General features: G+C 40.5%; 1 protein-coding gene across 1 annotated transcript; it reads left to right on the forward strand.

The window, feature by feature from the left end:
- The first annotated feature begins 8,983 nt into the window (after nucleotides 1-8,983).
- On the forward strand, nucleotides 8,984-12,162 carry LOC125220343 (cyclin-dependent kinase C-2 C-like). Its single transcript, XM_089066577.1, has 7 exons — nucleotides 8,984-9,625; nucleotides 9,913-10,515; nucleotides 10,713-10,940; nucleotides 11,012-11,109; nucleotides 11,186-11,249; nucleotides 11,482-11,739; nucleotides 11,812-12,162. Exons 1-7 carry the CDS (start codon nucleotides 9,287-9,289, stop codon nucleotides 11,860-11,862), a joined length of 1,641 nt encoding a protein of 546 aa, XP_088922703.1. The 5' UTR covers nucleotides 8,984-9,286; the 3' UTR covers nucleotides 11,863-12,162.
- Nucleotides 12,163-19,286: the final 7,124 nt, after the last annotated feature.

Raw genomic sequence — 19,286 nt, forward strand, 5'->3', positions numbered from 1 at the left:
TTTTGGTGTAAAAATGTAAAAGTAGCTCTTCGCATGGAATAAATTTATGAGATAATAAATGGTATGAAGATTCAAGATATCAAAACTAATGCTAGCAAATATTTCAAAATCTGAAGACCGAGAGATGAATCTAGGGTGATACGTATTATAATTAGGAATTATTAGGTAACAGAAAGATTTTGTAAAGAGAAAGGGAGCTGTGGGATGGAGAGGTTTCAGATTAAAAAAGATATGGAAAAAAGAAAATAATGAAATCCTAACAAACTAAATCAAATAAAATCTACTTCTAACCCAACTTGCCTATGGTTGAAATGCACTTGTTCCACAAGCAATGGCCTGCTGTTGATTCTGATAAATCTTTACCTCAATCACCGGCGGCGTTTCTTCATTGGCTCGAGCATCTCGTTGACGACAGTCTATTGTCACTTGCAGCGAAATCACGTGGCTAAGTTCGCTTATAAACTCGTCGTGTATGGACACATAAGAGCGTTTCATGGCGTGTACTTTCGTTGAGAGATCTCTTATATTCATCACATCCTCGAGGATGCCAATGACACGTTGGTTACCTTTGGTCTAGGAATTGAATCCATGATTATAGATGGAGGATGAGAACACAATAAAAGTACCAATCATACATATTAATTCCAAATACAGATTTTGTGGATACAACTACAAAGGATGGGAGGAGAGGAAAGACGTACGTGTTTTAGGAGAGAGACGATCATAAACCCGAATGATAAAATAATTTATTTTTTCATTCTTAATTCTTATCAAATACTCCTCCATGTCTCACTCTTATTTTTAGTTTGTCCTACTAAAAATTGTCACATTTTCATTTTTAGAAAAAAGTCTTTTTCACAATAGTATAAATATTATATTTTCTCTTTCCCCTAATACACAAAAACAAAACCTCCTAAAATCGCATGTCGTCCTACAAGTAAGACATCTTTTGTGGGACTTAGGGAATAGTATTCCACACATAATTGTAATAAGATGTAGCTAAATCAAATCAAATCCTAACAAACGAAATAAATCATAAAGATAATACTCTCTCTATTCCATTAAAAATAAAATATTTCCTAAAATAGAAATACTACAATCTCTACTCTTTCTCTCTCTTACTTTATTCTCTCTTCATTACTTCACAAAACAAAACTATATAAAATTCATTGCCGAAAAGTAAACATTTCATTTTAATTGTCACGAGATTTGAAAAAATGTGTTAAATGAGTTAAGTGGATATAGAATAGAGTAAGAAAGAGAAAAAGATAGAGAGTCACAGAAAGAATAAAGTAATAGAGATAATAAAATAAATGGTATGAGTGCATTGCTTTTTGCCAAAAGAAAGTAACTCAATTATAATGAAACAATCCAGAAAGAAATCTGGCTCAACTGCAGGTGGGAAGGAAGAAGTACTGAAATATTAGCTAAATTCATACTTACAATATATAAATATATTTGTATTGAGAGGTTGAACGATTCCACTGTTCACTCGTAATCCCAAAGTAGCTGCTCTCTGACTCCATGAGGTCACAACGCAAAAGTCAGGATGGTATAAGTAGAGGGATAGCCAGCCACATAGGAATAGAGCAGTGAGGTCGAAAGCTGAGCAAAGGTATTTATGTTACTAGCTCTGCTAACTCATCAACACAGTGTATTTAAAATGGCAATATGATGACACTAAAATATCAACACATAATTTTGTTGAGATTTCAATATACTCCTATGTTGACATTATGTATTGGCATATTAATATTATCGAGTTGATATTTTTAATATACTGAATTGATGAATTAACAACTTAAAAAAATTAGCAATGTAACACACCCCTCATTTATATAATTCCATTTACTTTTTTAAGAAAGAAAAAAGAATCGAAGAGGGTTGGTACGTAATGGTTTGGGAAGGGAGAAAATAAAGTAACTAAAGTCTAGGGGGATATAGAGCATCACAATGCTGCCCTATTCAGGGCGGCCGATTGTGAAATGGAGTTTGGGACTAAAATTGGGGTGATTTTATTTCATTTTAGTTTGTCCTAGTTAATCTACTTTCATTCTTTTAAAAAAAAATTTCTTATGAAATGTACCTCATTTTGTAACTAACAATACTTTAATTTCTAAACTCCTAGTTATTTTTAAGAGATGAAAAAAATATAAAAGAAATTTCTAAATGAGATAAGCATAATTTCTCACGCTTATTTTATTATATTAGTTCAAGTAACATATAAATTATTAAGCAATAACCGTCTAGAATTGATATAATTTTTTTTGTTTAGTTAGGCATGATATGTAAAGAATATATACTCCCTTACTTCTATTTTAAGTGGAACATTTCTTATTTAATATAAAACTTTTATGTACTTTTATTCGATGAATTAAGCACAGAGAGAATGAAGTGAAAGAGAAAAATGTATCACTTTACCAACGGGATATAGCATAGTTGGCAGTGCGGAATTGTTGTGACCTTGAGGTCATGGGTTCAAACCCCGCCACTCGCTGGAAGACTTCCATCCTTAAACCACAACCGGATTAGCTGGATTCTGCAAAAGGCAGGTTCAATACACCTCTAAACTAGGGCTGAGAAAAAATACCGAAATACCGAAATATCGGTCTTATCGTACCGAAAAATTCTCGAAAATACCGTGACTTTTGGTACGGTATGATACCTTACCGAAAGTTCCGGTAAGGTAACGGTATGAATTTTCAAATATCGCGGTATACCGCAATTCGGTTTATACCGTAAATTAAGGTATATACCGTAAACTAAGGTATATACAACCAAAATATAAACACAATTATATATAAAATATATTTTATACATTTTTAAATTATAAAATCTATTGTGAAATATAAATATAATTATGAATAAATTATATTTAATTTATTTTTAAAAATATAAAATACAAATAGTATTCTAAAAACTCTAATTTTTAATTTTAATTGATGTTGAAAGTCAGGTATACCGCAAAAGTAAGGTATACCGAATTTCGGTACGGTATACTGAAAATGAAGTACGGTATCGGTATGAAAATTCGTCATATGGAAAGTAAGGTATACCGACGTCCGGTATACCGAAAACTTTGGTAAGGTAAAGGTATCACTTTTTCGCATACCGTATTTATGTTAAGGTATACAGTATGGTGGTTTAGGTAAGGTATATCGTACCTACCCACCCCTACTCTAAACTGTTACTCCATCCGTCCCATAATAGATGGCATACTTGGCGCGAATGACACGTGATTTTGAATGATGTTATTTTTTGTGTTACGTGGAGAGAGAAAACAATATGTTTATATTAATGTGAGAGAGTTTTTTTAAAAAGGAAATGATATCATTTATGGGATAAACTAAAAAGGAAAGTGTGACATCTGTTATGGAATGAAGGGAGTATCAGTTAGAATGAAGAATGGAATGGAGATATATTTTATCTTTTGATCTAATGTAATTGCTTTATTTAGCCTAATATTGAAGTTTTTTACTCTGTTAGTGATGCTCGATTTTACAACTACTTGCAAGTATACAAGGTAGATATAGTATAGCTAAGGGTAAGCTCAGGAGAACACATGGAATGCTATCACAAATTGTCTATCTCTTACTAAGCATTATTCGCTATTTGGAAACACGATTGTCGGTTGGAAAAACAGTAAATAAACAGAAAGCAATAAACAATTGCAGATAAAATACAGGGAAGAAAATATATGAGACAAGGAAATTTCGTAGATGTGCGTTCACAGTTGTGGTTTATACGAGTTCCAACTACAACACCCTAGCACAGTTCAAAGCTTTACTAGAACGAGTCACATAAATATTGTCCATGCGGCACAAAGTAATCACACATTAGGGTCGTCAATCCTAGATTAACAACTCCCAAAAACACATAAGAATCCTATTGTTCTCTCAATTAAAAGTACTCCCTCCGCCTGCCATTAGGAGTCCCGGTCACTTTTGAGCACTAGGTTTGTAAAAATGATAATAAATAGTTAAAGTGGAGAAATGGTAAAGTAAGAGGGAGAATAGTGTTGAGAAGAGTCTTCTCTACATTATTCTCTCTCCTACTTTACTATTTCTCCACTTTAACTATTTATTATCATTTTAATAAAACGAGTGCATAAAAGTGACTGGGTCTCCTAATTGCCGACGGAGGGAGTATGTTTTAAGGGGAATTAATTGTAGCGTTAACTAAGTTATTTTAGCATGCAAATCCTATCTCGATTACTTTGCAAGCCAATAAATCATCAAAACAATATGTCACGCAAACATGACGCATTATCCTCTACTTAGAAATAAAACAAACGTTGAACAAAACGGATATTAAATAAATAGGAAAATTGTATAAACCAAAGTCGTTACTAACACATCCATAAAATTATACAGATTTAGCTACTCAAAGACAGGTAATTTAAACACATAGTTTGTAGGGAAAACATAGAAAACATAAAAACTAAGATAATAGAACTCAAAGGTTGGATCTCGTAGTCTTGATCTTCTCTTGCATCTGAGCTTCAAACTCCTTGAATAATGAAAACTATGATGAACAGTGTAATGAACTCTCAAATATTATTCTTTGGTGTATTATGCACCAAAATGATACTCTGATGAAGCTTTAGGGGGTATTTATTGATGGGGTTTGGTGCCCCTTGCACAGCGGAAGACTTGTACAAAACAAATAAATCAGATACGGATCTATTTGACCGATTATGCGATTAATCAATTCACATGTTAAACAGATAATTGCATGCTAGAACGCAAATCATTCATGCTCATAGAAAATAAATCCTAAACATGATTTCTACGGTTTAGAGTTACCGATTTGATTCTCCAAAGAATCGACGATTGCTCGCGCCTTCTCCACGTGATGATCTTCAATACTAGACCACGGATGTTCTCTCTGGTTCCCGAACTGTATCTCGATATCAGGGTGGGCTGATCTTATCAAAATACTAGGACTCGAATAAAGAAGACAGAAGAAATCCTTTTGGGAAAAGGAGTAGAAATCGAAATCTCCTTCAGCTGGGGAGTTCGAAATTTTTGAAAATTTTGAGAATGAAAATTGTGATTCTTCTGTCTCCTTTATTCTCCTATTTATATTAAGTTCCTTATGGGCCCAGACAGAGATCTATGGAAGGTTTTGGATATGAGCTCATCCAATTTACTTTTTACTAATTAAATTGAACCCACAATTTAATATAAGTTATAATTGGAATATTACGAGCAGCCACTACAGAAGTAATATTGAACTCTCCCCATCCAAATCCGAAATTACAAGTAATCCGGGTTTCCACTTTTATTATTTATTTCCCGCGCTTAAGATATAAATGTCCATTAATTAATTAATGTCTGCTATGGACTTAATTAATTAATATCTTATTAATTCCAAGAGTGGACTTAGCAAGAATCATTTATTTATTATTCATAGAGTAATAAAACTCCAACTGGCCAGTTTTCCGAATAATAAAACCTTGTTCGAGCTCCTCTTGAGGACATTATCAAACGAGACTCACCTCGTGCACGTTTCAACATAATAGCAATTCTAGCACCGCTAGATATTAATCACCACTAATATATCAGGATTATTGGGTTGCGAAAAACCCGCACCATTTGATAAGTCAAAGTAGTGCATAATCAATACCGTATGCTCAATGCTAACATATGTAGATTAAGAAATAGTATTTTATCAAGACCTAGTCTTTCAGTAGATAGCATAAAGACACGTCTTGCTGTTAGATCCGTTAAGTGCTATACCACACCAATGTCAAATTATTTTAGTAAGGCTTCGAAATATGCGGACTGACATTGCAACCTTTCACGATAGGTAGCCAAAGCCTATCTAGGTTGTGAAATTCTTCTTTTTCTTTTGCAAAGCATTGCATAGATCTGACCGTGTTACCTTAAAGTGGACGACGCCCACAACCAGTCTACTAAGCAAAAGACTTAGACTTTGTTTACTTCTTATGCATTTAAATGTTTGTAAAACATCTTATAAATGCACAAGCAAACACAATGTAATAATAATAGTGATTCTATTCGTGCGAGACTGCTCGAATAATACTGAATCGGGTTAAAAGTGGATTATAGAGTTTTACGTATACAAGCAAGATTCTATTCGAGCGAAACTTGCTCGAAACATGCTTTTCAGTATACCAAACCTAACATTTATACCCTCCAAGTCGTTCCTGATGATATGGTAAATCTTCTACCCCAGTCAGGAAAGTCTTGGAGAGAAATTAGGTAAACTGCTTTTCCTAGCAGGCTGCTGGACAAATCCGGGACTCTCTAGACTTGAATGAACGGTCGGTGTACACACCCCAGCGGTCACTGGGCGTGTTCTTCTTTTAAGAGAAATTTTTCGAGACGGCCAACTGCAGGGTCCGCAGCCGTCAAGTAAGGTCCAATGGACCACTGGCTGGTTCAAATGCTCCAAACTTCAAACTTCAAACTTCGACTTTTAGCTATCTTTTTAGGCTCTATTTTGCACATTTACCCCAAAACATGTCAAAATATCAAAATAGATAAAATGTAACATGAATTGCAACTTTAACACTCAAAACAGACCAAATAATAACCTTAGAACAATGCAAAATCCGAGCGTATCAATTAGAATGACTCTCGATTAAAGAATAGATTTATTTTCATCCTATCTCAGATGATAGATATAAGAGCATCCGCAATGGTCGGCTAGCGACCGGCTAGCCGATTCGTCGCGCTAGCCGATCGGCTAGCCGAACCATTGCAATCGGCGAGCGCATCGGCGTGGGCTGGCCGATCGCTCGTCGCTAGCCGATCCGCTGGCCGATCGGCTAGCCGCCATTGCAGAGGCCCGATCGGCCAGCGATCGGCCAGCGCCGATTTTCGTTTTTTTTTTTTTTTTTTTTTTTAAATCATATATAAACGCGATTTTCGTTTCATTTTCATTTGCACCACTTGTTTTAACGAGTTTTCTCTCTCTCTAACTTTCTGTTCAAGAGCATCATCGAGTGATGGATCACAACAACGAGTCCAGTCCGGCGACGAGCGGCTCTCAGACTCCCACAGTACCCGTGGGATCTGGATGGGGGCAGATGGGCCCGGGATTTAACATCCCTTGGAATCAGATGATGGGGATGATGGCTGGTGCGCCGGGGGGGGCGATGGGGGGGAACCAGGCTGGTGCGCCGGGGGGTATGCCGTGGGGGATGCCGGGCGGCGGGCAGGGGAGCGGGGGGCAGTCAGCGCCCGGGTGGGGGGGTATGCCCCAGATGCAGCAGCAGATGATGTTGCAGCAGATGATGGGGATGATGTGGCAGGGGGGGATGCCGGGGGGGATGCTGCACGGCATGTATCCCGGGATGCCGGGGGGGGGGTGCAGGGGTCACCGGGAGGGGACGCGGTATATCGGCCCTCGCTTGATTTTTTGAATGCTTCGTCTCACACGTCGACCCCAGTGGAGACGCAGTTCTCTGGCGATGACCTTCTGTCATTGCACGATATGGGGATCGATCTCGGGGAAGATGATACTCCCGTTCCAGCGACGCGGGCCGCGCCGAAGAAGAAGACGAGGGGGAAGGGGAAGGGCAAGGCGGTCGGCGAGTCATCGCAGCCCGCTGCCCCTGGCCGGAGGAAGTGGACGGAGGATGAGTACGCCGGGGTGGCCAAGGGGTGGTTGGAGGTGTGCGACGATCCACTGGTTGCGAACAACCAGCGGGTCGTCAACATGTGGGTGAAGATCAGTGCTGCCTATAAGAGGCACTGCCCGCACGGTAAGGACTTCAGCAACGAGGAGGTCCGGAAGGGGTGGGAATGCACCAGGGCCGCAGTGGGCCGTTTTGCGAATTTGTACGCCAATGCCCTCCGTCAGCTCAAAAGTGGGCAGACTGAGGACGACGCCCGGAGGATAGCCGCAAGTCAGTTCCCCTTGGAGGGGAAGTATAAGGAGTTCACCTTTTGGGAGTGCTTCTTGTTGTTGAAGGACTCGGAGAAGTTCCGGGCGGGGTGCGACGCTGGGTGGCCGAAGAAGCAGCGACTTAACTATAGCGGCGACTACAGCGGCAGCAGCGGCGGATCCCACGACCTCCCCCCGGATGCTGAGGAGTTTCCATCCCCTCCTTCATTTACTGGTCGCCCCCGCCCGGTTGGACAGAAGCGGGCGCAGCGGGCTGCGAGGGGCGGATCCCCCCTATCGCCCCGCGAGGTCCAGTCCTCCACCCTCCCAGCCGCCCCACTCGCGTACACTCTCCATTCGCGTAACCAAACGCGGGCTCAGATGTTACAGGTCTTCCGAGAGTGGAAGAACGCCACTGACCCCACGGAGAAGAGGATTCTTTTCGAGATGCTCGAGAGCATGCGTGCTGATTTAGAGATCGCGACGAGGAGGCTGGGGGGTTCCGACGTGGGCTCAGATAACACGGGTGGCGGCAGCGGCGGCGGCGATGGCCACGAGGAGGGCGACGGCGACGGCGATGAGGAGTAGAGAGTGGCGGTGCTCGGGTGTTGAAGCCCTTTTTTTTTAAAAAAAAATCATGTACTTTTTTTTTAAAATCTTTGTACTTTTTTTTTAATGGAATGGATTATTTTTCCCGTATATGTGTCATAAATTTAATTCCGTATATCGCAATTTTAATTCCGTAAATGTAGTATATTTTGAATTGTTTTTATTGCGGCTGGCCTATGGCTAGCCTATGGCTGGCCTAAATCTGACGTGGCAGGTGGTTTTTTTAGTGTTGCTGACGTGGCAGAGGAGAGAATGGCTGGCCTATGGCTGGCCTATTAACCATTGCGGATGCTCTAATATGCTCCTTTCATTTCCTAAAAGTAAAATTTTTTGACAACAACCTATGTTTTAATATAAAATTAATAAAATAAGAAATAGATAAAACAGAAAAAAAATATGTTAGGTGGAAAATATAGATTACACGTCATGGATAAAAAGAAGTTTAATAAAAATGGAAAGTTCAATAATGATGAATTTCTCTTATAATAATGATGAATGTTACATTTCGTTAATTTGAAAATGAATGTCAAACACCAAAATATCGATTTCTCCAAACGTCCGTCCACATTCGAATCTAAAAAATTTCAGCATAACCAAAAATAGCATGAAATGATTTCGACCCACGAGCTGCAGTCTGCAGATGTGTGTCTTCCCCTCCTCTCTCGCAACAAATATATTCCACCCCTCTCTCTCTCTCCTCTTTCCCTTTTAAAACCTGTTGCGCCTTGGACTTCTACAGGGGTGTTCGCAAATCTCGCCCCTGCGGTATTCGACCCATTTCCCAACCTGGGTCGGGTCAACTTTCACCATTTTTCCGGCGATGGGTTGCGTCAGCTCCAAGAAAATAAGGTGCGATTCTCCGCCTTATGAGGATGTCCGCTCCATCTCCTGCATCGGCTCTAAGCGGCCTAAGCAGGAGGAGCTGGACGAGGCAGCCGCAGCGGTAGTGGTGAAAGCGGAGGCAGAGGAGGAATCAGAGAGGAAGAAGAGACGCGACCGCGAAGACACCTCCTCGGAGTTGAAGAAGCATGTTCACCGGAGGCAGTCCCAAGGGGAGCTGGTCGCAGCCGGGTGGCCCGTCTGGCTCACCGCCGTGGCATCCGAGGCTATCGATGGATGGGTGCCTTTGAGAGCCGATGCGTACGAGAGATTGGATAAGGTATATCACTACAACAAAAAAAAAAACGGCTAACAAGAATTTTGAACACTATTAAAGACGGAAATTTGTGTGTCCCCATCAACGCTTACTTTTGGTGTCCCAGACACAAAAATTAAGATAGACTCTTTTTTTTGCTTCCTAAATTATGGGTATTTATGAAAAGTATCAAGCACTAGTAATTGCATTTCAAATTTTTGTTTCCTTAAAATATTAGGTTTATGTAGTGTATCAATTTTGTTAGGTTGTGTTGTTTTGGTTAAAAAAATGATTTGGTGTAAAACATGTAGATTGGGCAAGGGACATATAGCAATGTGTACCGCGCTCGTGAGCTGAAAAGCAACAGGATCGTGGCAGTGAAGAAGGTTCGTTTCGACAATTTCCAAGCCGAGAGCGTGAGGTTCATGGCGCGCGAGATCATGATTTTACGCATGCTCGATCACCCAAACGTGATGAAGCTGGAGGGGATTATTACTTCCAGATTGTCGTCTACGATTTACCTAGTATTCGAGTACATGGAGCACGATCTCGCGGGCCTCTTGTCGTGTCCCGACATCACTTTCTCAGAGTCACAGGTGAAATGTCTGATGCGGCAGGTGTTGAGTGGGTTGGATCACTGCCATTCCCGGGGTATAATGCATCGGGACATCAAGTCATCTAATATATTGGTCAATAATCAAGGAGTGTTGAAGATTGCCGACTTTGGGCTCGCTTATTTCACCAGGCCTAAGACCCGGGACCCACTAACCAACCGCGTTGTCACTCTCTGGTACCGACCCCCTGAGCTCCTCCTAGGCTCCACCAACTACGGAGGCGAGGTCGATCTCTGGAGTGTGGGTTGTGTCTTCGCTGAGCTATTCATGGGAAGGCCTATTCTCAAGGGCCGAACTGAGGTTAGTTAAATACTTTTGTTCTTCTTGGTACGATGGAATGAAATCAGAATAGCAATAAATTGAAATTCCCACTGCAATTCCATTCCATGATGGCAAACAAATGACTAGAAAAAAAAGAAAAGAATTCAAATTCCATTCCATCGTACCACGAAGGGGGTAGTGAATCTTGAAATCATAAGTGGTGTTTGTGTGTTTAGGTGGAGCAACTGCACAAGATCTTCAGGCTATGCGGGACACCACCGGAGGAGTACTGGAGAACGTCCCGGCTGCCCCTGGCGAGTATGTTCAAGCCACAGCATCCATACGACAGCACGCTGAGAGAGAGGTGCAGCGAGCTTCCCAAAGGCGCTGTGGATCTCATAGAGTCACTGCTTGCCATACAGCCGGCCAAGCGCGGGACGGCTGCATCTGCTCTCGACTCTGAGGTTTCTGAAATCATAATTCGAAACTCGCTCTTGTTCATCAGTTTACTCACTCTCTTAATTTTCCGGTGCAGTATTTCAAGATGCGGCCGTACGCGTGTGATCCGTCTAGCATGCCGAAATTCCCCCCAAACAAAGAGATGGATGCTAAAGCCAGAGAAGACGAGAGAAGGTCCATGTCCTTTTATCAAAAATTCGAATTCTGATTCCAATTCAATTTATTTATCTAGCATGATTAAATTTTTCAGGATGAAAGGATTTTCATCAAACTCAAGGAGACTGCGAAAGGAATCTAGTGACTTGTGCAAAGCGGTATCGTACTTTTTAATTTACTCCATTCGTCCCGCTAAGATAATACACTTCTTATAATCCACATCTGAGTCAATATAGGACTATAATACTGAAAAGAGAGAGTACTCTTTTATTTCCAAACTAGGAATGTGTGAGACGGGCTAAAAAAAAAGCGTCATCTTAGTTGAGAAGGAGGAAGTATGTATTTGTGCGTCTTAACTTAAGAAAGAGAGTAATTTGATGGCACGTGCAGGTCGGGCGCAGGAACAATAACAAACAGGCATTGGACACGAAATCGGACGTCTCGGCAGCATCCAACAGCACGCAGGACTCAATCACCAGCACTAAATCCGTGCCCGTATCCATCGCTCAACACAGCATCTCCGTCTCAATATCCCAGAAATCGCTTGAACCTTCGCCCCTCCTATCCGCTCGGTCTCAAATAAGACTGCACCGCCCCGGAGGATCCTTGGACTCCGCTGAAATATCAGATATGCCCCAATTTTCCGAGGTAAAAACATCAGACTTAGCTTATTAGCTTCATTACAAATTCCATAACTTACTTCTCATGACATCTGCGCAGAATGATCAACCTCGTCTTACACTTCGTAGATCGCGTTTCCACAAAGATTAATTCTCTCTCCTCTCCATTCCAAATACGAACCCCCATTTTTTGCTGACAACTCACACAGAATGAACTTGTCCCTATTTTCATCTTCTGCATTTCCAACTCAACTGTATATTCATTCCTTTCATTTTTCTTCTTGTAATCACATAACATCAAATGTAGTTTAGCTGAGTCTTTTTAACTCAGTAATGGTTAGTGTCTCAGATAAATTTTTGGATACAACATGTATTTGTGAATTACTCCTGTATATGTATGCAAACATTATCTATATCGGTATTTTTGTTAATACTAAAAATACTTTGGAAATTAACTTTGGTTCACGGAGGAACACCACTTCTCAACCAAATAAACCAACTTTAACATCTTTTTAATATCAGCTTCTAGCGATCCTCATTCGATTAAGTGGTGTATCATCTCCCAAATCAAATAGTATAATCTTGTTTAATCATATCCTTATGAAAATGGGGAATGGAAGAAATCCTAGTAATAACAATAAAATTATATATTTATACTCCCCTCGTCAACTAAAAATAGAAACTTTCCTTTTTTAGAAATTTATTTTTTTCTAATGAGGTGAGATCCATTTTCCATTCACAAACTTTTCTTTCTATATCTCTCGTACTTTACAAATTTTGAATTAAACAAGTACAGTTTCAAATGTTTCTATTTTTGGGGGACGAAGATAGTACTATTTTTTTTGCGACGCACTCTCTATTAGCTTATAATATTATTCCAAGTGTACAATACTATAACATACATATGACAAACAAGAGTATCGTATGTAATAATAGACCGGGATAGTGGAATGTGAGGTCTATTTATTAAAAATATACCTCACCTTCTACTATTGTATATGCAAATGAGGCTTATGTCCACGAATAGGAGTACCAGTTCATTGTTACTATAAATGATAATATGGTCTCACATTCCACTTACATTTCATTTAACACTAATATATGCAAGTGAGCCTCATATTCTACTAACTTTTTTTCAATCACTTTTCTTAACAATTCTTAAAACATATGCCGCTAAGGATTGAGACTCCAAATGACGGACGGGGGGAGATTTAATAGAGACCGGTGAGAGTACTATCTAGTCTAAAGATGGTGATTAACTGGAATTAAATATTAAACTTGTGAAATTAATGAAATATTAAAAAGGACATATGAGATGTGCCATTTAATCATTGAATAATGATTTCGTTAACTTTATTAAATTAAGGGATATTGGTCTCTAAAATCATCAATTTTGGCCAAAATTTGGTATTTCACACAAACTTAAAAATTGGTTCAAAATATCATACAATTTACATTTTGTTTGTTATTTTCCATAGCAGGTCAATCACCATATCCGCCCAACTTCCATGCATTTTTTGTATTCTACCTGGCACTACTAAATCAACATGATTTTCTACGTAGCTTTTATCCTACTTGTCACGAACTTAAAAAGTTATCTAAAATATCATAAACATTTCACGGTTGCCCATGTATAATAAGATTTTTTCCGAAGATATCTTATTTGGGCTGGTTTGAAAAATAATAAACAAAATATAAAGTTTGTGATATTTTAGACCAATTTTAAAGTCCGTGAGAAATACTAAATTTTTGGCCAAAGTTCATTATTTTTGGGACCAATATCCCTTGAATTAACTAACGACTATTTCAATATTCATTTTTAGAGCTATCACTAAATTTACTGATAAGTGGATAGAGCATAATGTTGAAGATGTCATCCAACTCAAGTTTTATTAGAGCTATCACTAAATTTACTGATAAAATATACTCTCTCAGACTATTTCAATATTCATCCAACTCAAGTTTTAGGAGATTTTGTCACATATTAAGTGGAGAGAGAAAGTATAGTTTTTATATTAATAAGAAGAGAAAATTTTTCAAAAAATGGAAATATGACATCTTTAATGAGACAAACTAAATAAGAAAGTAAGACATCTTTTGTAGGATAGATGTCTCATAGATGGAGTAGTAGTAATACTCACTCCATTCGCGAATAGGAGTCCCCATTTTTTATTTTAGTTTGTCTGCGAGTAGGAGTCCCGGTCCTTTAACTCATCTCACTCATATTTCATTTAAAACTAATATATACTAGTGAGACTCATATTCCATTAACTTTTTTCATCCACTCTTCTTTATGTTTTTAAAAATTTGTGCTGCCAAGAAATGAGACTTCCAATAGCAGACGGATGGAGTATTTTTTCAGTAATTTGTTACTTTGTGTGGGACATATAGTATTAACAATATTATGCTACCCACATTATGTGTAACTACTGTTCTCGTTTAGTGTGTGTTTGTAGAATTATAGGCTTTGCTTTTACTAAGGCTTTAGCATTCGCCACATGATGATCTGGCACAGTGTTAGGGCTTTACCCCTAACTATGATCGAAGAATAGTTCTGTCGATCAAGAATTCTCTCCGGCGTCCAGTCGTAGGATCGGCGGAGGCTAGATTTGGTTGTGCGCGGAAGACTTTTCCGTCGGGCAACTTGCTATCTAGAGTTTTGAAGATAATCAAACGTATGCTTGGGCAAATTAATATTTCATTCATAACCGTATTAATGAACAAAAGCCCTATTTATAGACTAAGGACCCTAGGGTTGATTCGACCTAATCCTAATCATCTCGGGAAAAAATCAACAAAGAAAACCTGAAACGTGAAAGTAAAAATAAATGCCAAAAAATACTAATTACTCAAAAGGAAAGAAATAAAAGCAAAAATAATAAAAAGACTCAAAATAACTGAAAAGATGTCGATCTCTACTTGGGAACGTATTCGCCCAATCTTGCGGGCGGGCAAACGTTCCTTTTCCCTTTCGTTGTCGCGATCGACGGCAGCATCTCCGGTTGAGCGCGACCCTCCTCATGCCCCTGCTCCGGCTGAACGCTCGACTCCTTGCTAACGGCGCGTGCCCGATGTGGGTCCGTATCAACCCCCCCCTCGATAGCAACCTCCTTGTCCTCAAGGAGCACATTTGGGAATAAGCGTTGAACGACCTCCAGTGGTTCCCAAGTCGGTGACTCCGACCCATCCGACCAACGTACTAACACATGCTCCAATGGCCTATTCTCATGCCACAGCACGCGAGGATCGAGCACCCTTACCGGATACACAACCGGGCGATCTCCAAAAAATTCCGAGGGCAGCGAGACCTGTGATCCACAATCATCTCCATCCACAAACGGCTTAAGGAGGCTCACATGAAAAACATTGTGAATCTGACTTCTGAAAGGTTGGTTTTGTCTCTACGCGTGTTCAAATAGGAAATAGCAGGTTCCCTAGATCCAGCAAGTCCACCAGATCACTCGGTCTAGGAACTCGTGGGTCTCGAGGAATCCCGGTCGTCGGACACACAGAGCACTTTTTCTTTCAAAAACCCTCAACCACTTTACTAAACCTAGTATAGGGAAGTAGCGATCGATCCCACAGAGAAGAATGCGTAATACTCATGTTCAAGGATTTGGGAGTGTTTTTGGTGTTGGCTGCTGCCACGCATTTTCTTGGGTTGAGGAAAATCAAAATTAACTTGACTTGGGAACTTTTAAAAATTCTTAAACTAACAGCTAGACCTAGGAAATAAACCTACTGTGGGGACCATGTCTGAAAAAAGCAAAGTATGACTGAAAAGTTGGCAGAATAACTAACTCTCGTACCGACTGACAGTGACATCGTCTTCTACAACCAAAAGTGCGTAAAACTTCTTAAGAAAAACAGCATGAGCAAAATAAAAACAGAGCTACTGACTTGAAATCAAATTTATGCATAATAAGCGAAGAACTTAACAGATCTGCATACCCTAGACGAAGTAAAATAGAAACCAAGAAGAAAAAAACAAGATCTATCGAACTACTATCTTTTCACACGTCGAATCCAACCTCAGACGCTAAATCCACTCCGGATCCAAGCGTCCGACATAAACTCCAAACAGCAGAAACTCTCCATCACGTCAGATTTTTTTAAAAAAAGAACTCCGAATATTCAAACAACCACAGATCTGTCACCAAATTCCACATCAAACACCTCAACATCAAAATAAACAGAGATCGACATAACAATTGAAGAAATAAGCTAACAACAGAGAGATCTATGCAAAATGACTTGAAATTTAACCACTAAACGCAGATCCACGAACGGTAAAACAATTAAGCATCATCAACATCAAGGTCGACTCCCAAAAGTGAAGTTTGACGGTGAAAACAAGCAAAACAACTGAAATTAAAGGTAATTGTATCTTCGCCCTCACTCGGACGGTGTTGCCAAACACGAGATTTTCTAGAAAGTACCCTGCCGATCACGACCACCCCAGATCAATTCCCAAGTGTGTGTAAAGTGTGTGAGCTAAGAAGAGTGAAAAAAAACTATCTATCTCCTTTGCGTTGCATGCTCTTCTATATATATAGGCGTTTGAGTGGGCCCAGCGAGGTATAGATAAGACTTTGTTGCCCTCAGCTGTAGACTCCTCTGTCACGCCAATTTCCTTGTAAATATAATCCTGCTCACTTCGTTCCTCTCCCTCGCTAGACCATCTCCTTCATTACTTCCTTGATCTAGCGATTTTCTTCACACACCTGGCTTAGGAAACGTGTTAGACCCAGCAAATTATAACATTTTTCGCACATTACCGATGCATGAAATTAGCCTTATCAAACTGCTCACACTTAAACCATACTTGTCCTCAAGTATAAAGACAAGAAAAGAAAAAGAATAAGGCAAATTTCAAGCAAGGTTATCTCTTGACCGACTCCTAGACCTAGACAAAAAAGAAAAAACTAAGAAAATATATGAAAATCATACAAACACGTAAAACACATATACATGAGCTAGTTTCAATTTTAGGCATCTGTCCCCACAAGATTAAGGTCAATCCAATAGTTTGCACTCCTCCAAATAGGCCCTCTCCCTTCCTTTACCTAGCCAATCTGTCAGCTTGTCAAGATAGCTTTCTACTTACCCAATTGTTGGGTTCACTCGATCACTCATTCCTCACCAGGGATGTTAGGATCGATTCTCTCTTAAGTTAATGCTACACCACTGAAGCGTTGGGTTATGAGAGTTTCTCCTTCTTGGGTCAGGCTATTATCATTCCTGTTTTTAGACCATTTTCCCCCCCTGTACTTCGTCCAACTTATTCCTCCTCTTTTCTATTATATTTTTTTTTCTTCTCTTTTTTTTTTTTTAAAAAATTTTCCTCTGGACTTTGTCCAGCTTATTCCTCCATTTCTCCTTTCTTCTGGACTTTGTCCAGCTTATACCTTCATAACCCAATTCCCAATTTTTTTTCTCCTTCATAGCTCTTCTCTCTAAGCATTCAGTGGTGGCCCTTAAACATGTGTTAGCTCAAAGTTATCTGAGGTCTATAACTCACTATATAGTAGGGCTTCACAACTAAGTAAGTAGAGGCATTCTCCGTCGTTCTTGCTTCACTCAAATTAACTAGGCTTATTTAAGGAAAAAGCTTCTAAGTTGAAATGCCTCCTATCTTCAATTACTTTCACTAAGGGGATCATGCCGTATTATATCCACTGGCTCATATGACAACACTTAAGACTAACAGACTCTTAATATGCAATACGGGTAATGCATTGACTCCTCTCCCCCTCCCACTTCACTCAAGTTTGACCCTAAGCCATCGTCGTGAAGGGGGGAACAGAGAGATCAATGCAAAATAATAAAACAAAATAATAAAACTTCTCACACTTAGACCAAACAATGGGCTAAGTGGGAGAAGAAACACAGGAAACATAGGAAAACAAACACAACAACAGAAAACACAAACTTCTCACACTTAGACCACGCAGTGGGCTAAGTGGGAGAAGATATAACAAATATTAAACACATATATAACAGGTAAATGAAAAAAAAAAAAAACGAAAAGAACGGCATATTAAAAGTTACTTGGTCAAGAGATGATTGGTCATTTCTGGGGCTGGCTCCCTCGAGAGCCAGACTGGGGTGGGATTCCGGGTCGGGTCACTTTCACTTTTTTCTTGGCTGGCTGCTCCATCTCTTCTTCCTCCTGTGTTGTTTGTTTAGGTACTGGCTTTCTCACGATAGATTTTGATTTTGGTGGGGCTGGAACTTGCACGGGAATGGTCGGGGAGATCAACTGGAGCGACTGCTGTGGTCGCTTGACGGAGGGACTGCTCTGAGTGGGCTGCCTGACTTCACTGCTGGACCCAGGAGTTGTCCTCGACTGGGTCAAGGGGAGCGTCTGCTGCATCCACTTCAACATTTTCATTGAAAGCTCCACCGCTTCCGTCATCCTATCATTCTGTTTGGCACACTTCTCCGCCAAATCAGCAATATTTCCCCTCAGGGTCTGTACTTCCTCCCGATTTCCCATCAATTCCTTCCTTATCCCACCGAGCTCCTTTATCATTTCTCTCCTCATCATCTGCATCTCCTTTTTCACGTCCTGGACTTCCTTGCACAGCTCTTCAACCTCTTCACTCGGCATGGCTTCCTCGGCTTCCTCCGGCTCTGCCTTCACCTTGTCTCCCAACGAATAGAAGAGAGTCCTGGTGCCTTGAGTCTGCAGCAACCCCTTGTTGAAGAAATAATCAACACTAAACACCTCTGGGGGTTCGCACATGACTACTAGCGGAGCGGCCTTGGCAATTCTCATGTCTATATTTCTCTGGAGGTAAGCGCCGATGAGGTGGCAGGTGTACATATGACGCCCCGGGTTGCTCGTCATTTGGTGGCACGCCTGCGCCAACCAGTATCCGAGGTGTACCTTAACACCCTTCGCCATGCACCATGTGAAGTAGAGATCGGTAGTAGTGAGAGCTGAATTCGCAATGCCCATCAAATTATAGCTGACAAATGTTTGAGCAAAACGGAGGACCCGGTCTTCGATGTGGGAGGCTTTGGAGTAGCTGGATTTAAACGCCCCTGATTTAGGGTGCGTGACCAGTTCCCATGCTGTCTGTACTTTGAAACCAGGCGTGTTCTTTGGCATCCCGACCATCCTGTCATTCCACGCCCCCTCTTCATCTTCTGCCTGGGTGAACAACCCCATCCGCAAAGACCACTCCCTAATGCTCAACTCGTACTCCTGATTAAAAAGTCTGAATGTGATAGAATCCGCATCCAAGTCAGTGGTATTCTTCAACCGAAAAGTGGAGAAGAACTCCCTTGCTAAATCCACTGGTACCCTCTCCTGGCTGTGCTGCAACAGCCACTCGAACCCTATCGCTCGGATACAGGCGCGGAATTCTTTGTCACATGCGATCATTTTGAGCTCCCTTGAGCTGTACTGCCTTCCTGACTTAGCCATCTTCCCGGCGCTACACCTCTCCTTGTATACCGTGATCCTCTTTTGATCGTCGAACTGCCTCATCTCCTCTAGCAAACTTTTAGTCAGCCAAATTACCGGGCGTCCTAGAATCGGCTCTTCTTCAGCCTCCTCAGAGTTAT

The sequence above is a fragment of the Salvia hispanica genome, chromosome 1 (genome assembly GCF_029641045.1).
Source record: "Salvia hispanica isolate PSC_SH4W2 chromosome 1, Shi_PSC_v1, whole genome shotgun sequence".
NCBI classification, from domain to species: Eukaryota; Viridiplantae; Streptophyta; class Magnoliopsida; order Lamiales; family Lamiaceae; genus Salvia; species Salvia hispanica.